The 8,797-nt window shown below is 41.7% G+C and overlaps 1 protein-coding gene across 1 annotated transcript in view; it reads left to right on the forward strand.

The window, feature by feature from the left end:
- Positions 1–4,938: 4,938 nt before the first annotated feature.
- The window catches only part of gmds (GDP-mannose 4,6-dehydratase), a 141,533-nt gene continuing 137,674 nt past the window's right edge, over positions 4,939–8,797 (forward strand). Inside the window, exon 1 of the mRNA XM_034583469.1 lies at positions 4,939–5,170. Coding sequence (XP_034439360.1) covers positions 5,072–5,170 — 99 coding nt within the window. The 5' untranslated portion in view covers positions 4,939–5,071. The remainder of the gene's footprint in view (positions 5,171–8,797) is intronic.

Genomic DNA, 8,797 nt, shown 5'->3' on the forward strand with positions numbered 1-8,797 from the left:
TAAGTTTGGGAATGGCTGATCTACACAATTTCATAATTCAAAATACAATAGTTTAATGAACAGCATTTATAGCATCTGTATACACATATATTATCTTTTCATCTATCTAACTATCTATCTATCTATCTATCTATCTATCTATCTATCTATCTATCTATCTATCTATCTATCTATCTATCTATCCCGAGCAACTGTCTCCCCCCAGTCTGAAGATGTCTCCCACAGCCTCCCGGTATATCTCCCTCTACTTGCATCACCCATTCCAACAGCACATCCATGAATGTCCCTCTCTGTGTGAAATGTAGGTGTTTGCATCCTATTGGACAGTTATGTCTAAAGTTTGCATTCCTGAATCACATCGTGTCCTCACGTCTTGCCCCTGGCGTCTCTCTGTCTGGAGCATCTGAGTTAGATATGAAAGTCCCTGAGTGTAGACACCACAATGTACTGTTGGTTCGTCCTTTATCTATAACCTGACCTCCGGTGCTGCTAAGAGAGAGGAGGGTGTGTGTGGAACTAGACAGGCACTACTCTCCCGTACAGATATAATGTAATATACACTATATACATAATATACAATGCTAGAACAAATTTAGGATTAATGCAACATAACTGGGGCTGCGAGATTCTCAAATTTCATTAGGAAACCCAAGTATCTTCCGCTCAGCATCGTTTCACCTGAATAAATAAACCTCTCTCTGCGCAGGCGGAGGAATCTGTAGCTGCTGGGAAAGACAGCGAGAGGGTGAGAAGAAAAGGAAAAGTAAAAAAACTGGAGAGAATTAAAGTGAAGACACCTTTTTCTTTCTCCTGTAAACACAGTTCTGGGTTTACACTGTCACTTGAAACCTCTTCATAAAACCTGAAATTTGAATTCTCATCCATCCACACATCAGATGTGAATGAGCCTCATCTCAATTAAATCTCCAGGATCTGTTTATTTCTGTCGGACGTCCCAGTGAAACACACAGAGACTCAGTCTTTCTGTTCAGCAGCCGTGGGATAAGGAGGAGAGGTGATGGGGCTCGAGGTTATTCTCCATTTGAGGCCTTAAATATTGTAAAACTTTTACCGATCGAAGAATGATTGACGGAGTAAATCGTCCTAAATCCTTTATGTATTTCAATAACATTATATTTCCATGTGAGTTTCAACGTAATCACTCACATCCTGTTGAGTTTGAGACAATGAAGCAAATAACTTGATTTAATTAAACAAAGTTAAACGTAGACATTAAAGACACCGTTATTCAATTTTATTTATTTATTTAACTTATTAAATCTAATCCCTCTCAAGTTGTACTTTGCTGTCTTCATTTGAAAGAGGCAGCAGAGACAGAGAGTCGTGTACGGCTGGTTCCTCATTCACTTAAGGAGAAGAGAAGAAGAAAAGACGAGAAGAGAAAGGAAGAGAAGCGATAACAGATCTGTTGTTCTGCAGGATGAACAACACACGCTGTGTTTCTCAGGATCACTGGAACTTCTTTATTTTCCTTCTTTATACGACGGTGTTTGTTTTAGACAGTAATGAAATCACACCTCCCATCATGCAGCGCTCTGCGGGACCAGAGCGGTCACCAGGCGACTGCCGCTCTCGGCGGGAGCAGCTGTTATCGTACATGGTCAAATGTACAAGAACAACAAGAGATCAGGAGCCGCTCGGGGCGTTTGATTGCTCCTGTTACCACCGTGGATCCAGTGATGTGGATCTTCTTCCTCAGTCGGGGTCCACGTATCAAGTTCTGCTCCTCAAGTTGTGTTTGTCTTGGCCTCCACACCAGCCATCTCTACAAAACATTCTTTCATCACGCACAGAATACCCTGTGTTTAGTTCTTCCCATGCATCATTGAAGACACGCACAGCATTGCAGCATGGTGGTGACGTACATGGACACGTCCTCAGTGATTTATCTGAAATCATCAGGTGTTTCTGGTCTTCGGGTCTCTCTGCTTTGGGGCTGGGCGCTCGCCTGCTCTCACAAATGTGATTCTGCACCTTGGTGGTGGACGTCGTTGGGTTCGGTCGATGGGTCAAGATGGTTTATATTATGAAATCCCAAGAGATGTGATACTGACACGTCCTTGTCCGGGTTTATTGATCAGGATGTTTAACCAACCAAGCTGTAAAACATACAACTAAACCAGCAGAGAAGTTTTGAAGGTTTACACTGTGAAATGTGATCTCGCAGGGAGTGGCATAAGAATGGTGACATTTGCACAACCAGTGTTATCATAATGTCATTATCTCACTACCCTGAGCAGTAGATACCTCCTATTTTGTAGAGCAGTAATCCACTAAATAAAATCTGTCACGTGGAAATGCCACCAAATACAACACAATTCACTGAATACTATGACAGTTTTTATATTTCTTTTTACCTACACCATGCAGGTTATGTTTTTGTCTGTTTGAATAATATAAAATAAATATAAAATAGCATTTCACAGCTGCAGCTGGTCGAGTTGGAGCAAATTTTTGACTCTTCTGTAAAGAAATGTGATTATTTTCATTATCCAGAGCCCAAGTGACCTTTATGATTTACCCAGGGAGACTCCAAAACGCCATAGCAAAATTAATAAGGCTCCAAATTACCCATAATGCAACAGCATAGTTACATACTTACATGGGTAATAACTCCATTCAAATAGAATATTTGTTGTAATGAATAAACACGTATGTTTCGTTCTGAAATAAGACATAAGAAAATTTATATTTGAATAAGTTCTGTTGTGTATTCCTCTCTCCAGAGACGTGGACAACCCTCACTTCCCACACATCGTTTTCATTCATGCAGTGCATCACCCAGCTGTTCCCACTGCCAAGGACGAGAGATAAGACGAATCAAAACAGGACGAAGAAATAACACAATGTTCTGGTATTCTGTTTCTGTTTCTGTTGCTTCTGCTTTTCTTTTTATTTCCACTCCTTTCCACTGAGGTGTGTTTCTGTCTTGGTGAAGAAACCTTGAATCGTCGACCAACAACGTTGACGTCATTGTACTTAGTGTGAATTCCTGCTACTTATCTGTCCTCTGGTTTTCCTTCCCGGAAGCAGGGGGTGTCGCTACACGACACTATTGTTCCTTTGTCGAGCAATGGTTGCATGTCAGCTCAAATGCCTCCTGTCTTTTCACGAGGAAGAGGATATTGTGGGATGGATGTAAAGTGAGCACAAAATTCCTCTTTATCTTGAGTTGTGGGCTGATTTGAATCTATCGGCGTGCAGCAGGTGGAATGTCCCGGCTGGTCCCTTTGAGAATGTGCCCTGTGCTGTGTAATAAATGATGCAATCTCTCACACAACAGGTTTGTTCCTTGCATATGTGGATGTGTGGTTTTCTGATAAGACAAAGGAAAAGTCAGAGGTTATGAGACGTGTTCTCAGTGAAAGGGCCACAGGAGCAGGTTCAGAGGCTACAAGCGCATGTAGATTGGACCCAAACCCCACAGCATGTCAGAATCAGAATCAGAATCAGAATCAGAATCAGAAGTATTTATTGCCAAGTAGGTTTACACCTACCTGGAATTTGCCTTGGTATATAGGTGCATACAAGGAACATAAAACATAAAAACACAATAAGTACTACACACATGAAAAAAAACAAATATAAAATAAAAAGATATAAAAGATATATATAGAAGTAAAATGCAAAATGCAAAACAGGAGTGCAATGAGAAATTGTATTGTTTCCTTAGGTGTTTTTCAGATTAATAGAATTTGCACTTATAGTCAAAAGACAGGCTCCGCTATCTCCCTGGAGCCTGGGTCACATTTTCTGTCCAAAGAAACACGTCAGCATTAACTGCTATGTAGGCTCATTTCTTTATGAATAGATTTGACTCACTGGCCTCTGCTTGAGAAGGGTGAGGTGCACCTCTATCCGGGACGAGAAGGAATTGTTTGCCTCCGCATGTTAAGCTGGGCAGCAAACATTGACCATTCTTGCATTGTAACCTATGTTCCTTTTGTTCGGTGTGAGCTCAGTCCAACCATCTGTTTACCCAAACAGTCAGTTACACCTTTCCTTAAACCTTTTGGTTGATGAATAGAAAGAATTCTCTTTGACTATCGGATTAGAAACCAGTTTTGAAAAAGCAAAGAACAGGAAAGCTGCTTTTTAGAAATGGACCGGACTCTGGATAGCATTCAAGAAAGCAAACGTCAGAGACAGTTGCTGTGGACATTATCCGGAGTTTCTCCTGCCAGCCCCCGATAGTGAAAACTGTGAAGAATTTCCACATGAACCCATGTGAGAATACAACAGGAATACATCTGCAGATTTATTGATTATTGTTATTTATGAGGATGTACAGAGCCCCTGAAGCCCCAAAAGATGGTATTTTTTAATCTTTGTTCAAGTTAATATCTGCGTAGTAAAGACATGACTGGCCGATGCCTTAAGGACAACGCTAAGTTGCATTTAAAGCTTTTAGGAGTTTGTTAATTTCTCAAGTATTGAAAACATGCTCCTACTGAGCCTGTTTTCCTTCAGTTTGGTGGCTGTGTGCATCTCAGTGATTAAAACACAAATATCTTGGTGGTGGATCATGATCAGTGAGCGTAACTTAGATTTTTAATTGATTTAATAGATTGAGACTTTGATGGTGTTGTATGTAAATTAATGTTTTGGTATTTGGTGTATTTTAGATTTAGTGTTTACCTGCCCAAGGACTGCAGGTAGAAATTAGCTCACAGCCAAATCTGGCATGAATCATCTCTTCTGATTTTGAGATTAACGCTTTTGTCCTAGTTTAATAAAGAATAAAGACAAATAAAGGGACTTTAGGGATGTTATAAGGGATGTTGCACTTCTTCTTCCACCCTGCCGGTGTCGCTGTGGTGCTCGCAGCCCTCCTCCTCTCGGACTCGCTCCCCCTCTTTGTTGAGCTCTCCTCCGCTGCCGCTACCTGCGCTCCTCCGATTGGCTGCTGCCGCCGTCGCTTCCTGGTACGTCAGGCCCTCGTAAGCCTCCACCGGGTTCTCACCGTCAACACACGCTCGGTTTCCTCTCCGGTTGTGTCGCTCGCTCCTGTCGCCGTAAAAAAAACCCGTCACCACTGCACCAGTTAGAGATGGCCCAGTGCTCCCAGTCCACCGCCGCTGGCTCCGCCGCGAACGGAGAGCCGCAGGAGGCGAGGAAGGTGGCGCTCATCACCGGCATCACCGGACAGGTAACTCTCCTCCCGGCGTCGCATCCCGCGAACGTGGAGTTTCTTAAAAGGCCAGTTTCCTGTCGGGAGTCTGTTTGTTTACATCCGTCCCCCCCCCCTGTTTACACCTGCTCCAGATGTGAAGGTAAACCAGATGTGTCCCTGTTGAGAAACCTCTCAGACCCTGATTCGACACGAGAGACTTTGATTCAGCTTGTGAGACACAATCCGGAGTCACACCAGGTTTTAGCTCCAACACCTCTAGTAGTCAGGCTTTTTAAAATCTGGACCAGATTCATCCAGAGAAGCTGCAGATAGTTTGAAACCAGATGTGACTGTTGTGGAAGCTTCATTATATTTGTAATAACACTTTATGGACGGTTCTCTCCCTGCATCCAAGACACGTTGGACCAGGTCCAGATTTAAAAAGGTTCTGGATCCTACTCTGATATCACGTGGTCCTAATTCCATGAATAGAATAAAGGATGAACATTTGAAGCGAAGATAGAATTTGATAAATGACGATAAATGTATATACTTCAAATGAATATCGCTGTTGCCAGTGAATCGTCATGTTTCTCCTGTTATTACAGTTTCATCTAATCTCAAACATGTTAACGTGATAGTAACACATGTTATTCTCAAGTAACTTTGACTGACTCGTTGTTTGAATGGAGAAAAGGCGAAGACGGCATGTTCTAGCTTTTAAAAATAAGATAAAGGTTTCATGTCTATCAATCTTGGCCCCCCCAAAAAAACTGAGAATCATTCGCTCAACATTTTTTAACACTTAATCATTCCCGTCTTTTGTCCTGTTGCATTTAAAGTGAGGTAATCCTGCTAATCCAGAAGCAGTGAAGGTAAAAAGAATTTGGTGAAACACCCTGTTGGTAAATGGCCTGATGCCAAACTCGTCATTTCTGAAACATTCAACTGGTGAATTCAGCAGCTGTCAAATTTGCATGTTATTTGGAAACATGCTAATTTGTAGGACAATAGCGTGACGAAGAGCCGGAGCATCAATCAACAGCTGCCTGTCAAAGCAGAGGGTGCAAAGTTCAGTTGGCTTTTGCTTGTTTGCTTGTTCACACTCCCACAAAGTTAACGTTTGTTTTTTTTAATTGCTCATTTCCTGAAACCATTGTTTAATCTGGTGCCGTGTCGGCTTCTCTGGAAATCTTTCAATAGTTGGATGATCGTTGAGATAATTGGACCAACCTGCACAACAGGTATTTCAATCCAGTTCCTCCTGCAGTTACTGGCTGTTTTGGCCTCTTGGCATCAGCAGAAACAAAATGGGAATAAAACAGTGACGTTATCACATCAGCAAACGTAGCTGAGTTATCTTTCATTACCTCCGCCATGGAAGTTGTGTTTTCATGGCAGTTAGACTCAACTCATTTCCTTTTAAACCTTGTAAATGATGGTGCATGGGCCAAGAGAGAAGTCATTAGATTTTGGCCTGAATTCATGGATCTTGAATGAATACAATGAAAAATAAATCTGGCATATTTAGGGGATTGATATCTGAGTTTCTGCAATTTGGTGCAGCTCGATTAAAGGGGACCATCCTCACACATTACTGTATATTTTATATATATTGTATATTACACATTGTATCTGTACAGGAGAGTAGTGCCTGTCTAGTTCCACACACACTCCCTCCTCTCTCTGAGCAGCACCAGAGGTCAGGTTATAGATAAAGGACGAACCAACAGTACATTGTGGTGTCTACACTCAGGGACTTTCATATCTAACTCAGATGCTCCAGACAGAGAGATGCCAGGGGCAAGACGTGAGGACACAATGTGCTTTAGGAATGCAAACTTTTCACTTAACTGTCCAATAGGATGCGAACACCTACATGTAACACAGAGAGGGACATCTTCACACGTGGGGGAGACAGTTGCTCATGTTGTTCCACCTTCTGGTCTCCTTGATGCATCAAGTCTACATTAAACTCTTCTGCACGAGACATCAGCTGCTGCCTGAGTTCTCCTTTCACCAGCTTCCACAAAACTTCCAGAACAATATCTTTTTTATCAACTTCCTCTGCAGACGTTTTGGTTTTTGCCATTAATGGAAAAATGTTATTTCAAATCTTTTTCTATAAATGATGTATGTTCAGATTTTTGTTACGTTTATTTGTTGGTCGTTTTAAATCAAATCTTAACACATCGTCATATATAGATTAAAAAGTAATTGTGGTACAGCACCTGCGTCTGACAGCAGTGTCACTATGACAACAGTTTGAGAATGTGCTATTTTGGTGAAACCTTTACATCAAGGTTGAATACGACGTTATCCGGAATTGTAGCCCAGGATAAGAGGGGGGTGTGAATCAGGCAGAACTTGTATGTATGAGTGATGTTTGAATAACTGGTTAAATGACACCAGTGGAATGAGGAACTCTTGTTCTATTCATTACCTTGTTTGCCTGGAGATCAGGTTGTTAACGTGAATACATTCAGTTTTCTACACATTTTAACCATTTCCTTTGAGTTTCCATTCCCCTGCTGAGTTTTCAAACTGTGGATAAAGTCCAGACACGGAGGAAAGTACCTGATTTCAACAAGTTTTATTACTGGCAAAGCAGATGTAATTGACATTTAAAACCAGCATGCCACCCTGGGTCATTTTTCCTTTTGTCCCTTTGGAGACAAAAGGTTGACGCGCACATTACAAACCAGCTACATCTCGATATCCCCGACACAAAACACCCGTCCACACCACAGGTTCCTTTAGCCTAACCCGTTTCTGAAGGAAGTATCTTCGTGACCAGAGGCACAGTTACTGGAATGGGCATAAGAAAAGGGTACGAGCGAACCTGAACAAACGGGAAGTAGCAACAGCACAAACCAAACCCGCTCAGATTATCACAGAAACCCACCTTAACCTCATTAAAATGATCAATCTGATCCGAGACCAGCCTCCTCCAGTTTGTCCCCAACCTGGCTCGAGGCTGGACCACAGAGGACACTGGAGTTTTAACTAAAAACAAGTTAATTTCCCCAGAGCTGAAACAGAGAAACAACCTGCATGGAGCCCAGAGGGGCTTCCTGTTTATATAGAGCAGCCAGACCAGGTGAATCTCCCTGACGACAAACTCCGCCCATCAGGCTCCTGCAGGAAGAGGCCTGCTTCCCTATATGCTGAGAATATATATATATACACATGTAGTATCACTGTCCTCCTGTTTTCAGTGACGGTTGTTCTCTGCTCCTCGGGAAGATTTCTGTCTTGAAAGATTACAAGTCTTGATAGTTGAGCGTTGTACAGCTGCAGTGATTAGTCATGGAATCAATACGTAAGATTCTGTCTTGTCATTGAACTGCTGCAGACTCGATGATATTGCGAAGGCACAACCTGAGATTTAGAAACCAGTTTGAAAATGAAGCAACTAATAAAGCTGAGAAATGTTTAAGTATCAAAGGAAATCAATACATTTAACCGTTTTATTTTTATAATAATAGGAAACAATTGCTTGTTCCAGCTTCTCAAATGTGAGAATTGGATGCCGCTTGTGATATTGAACTGAATATCTTTGGTTGTTTTAGTCTGTTTACTCATCAATTAATTATGAGAATAATAGTCTGATTAATCAATAATTACAATAATTGTTAGTTGCAGCCCTGCAAGATTGTTATG

This window comes from Hippoglossus hippoglossus, chromosome 4 (genome assembly GCF_009819705.1).
Source record: "Hippoglossus hippoglossus isolate fHipHip1 chromosome 4, fHipHip1.pri, whole genome shotgun sequence".
NCBI lineage: Eukaryota > Metazoa > Chordata > Actinopteri > Pleuronectiformes > Pleuronectidae > Hippoglossus > Hippoglossus hippoglossus.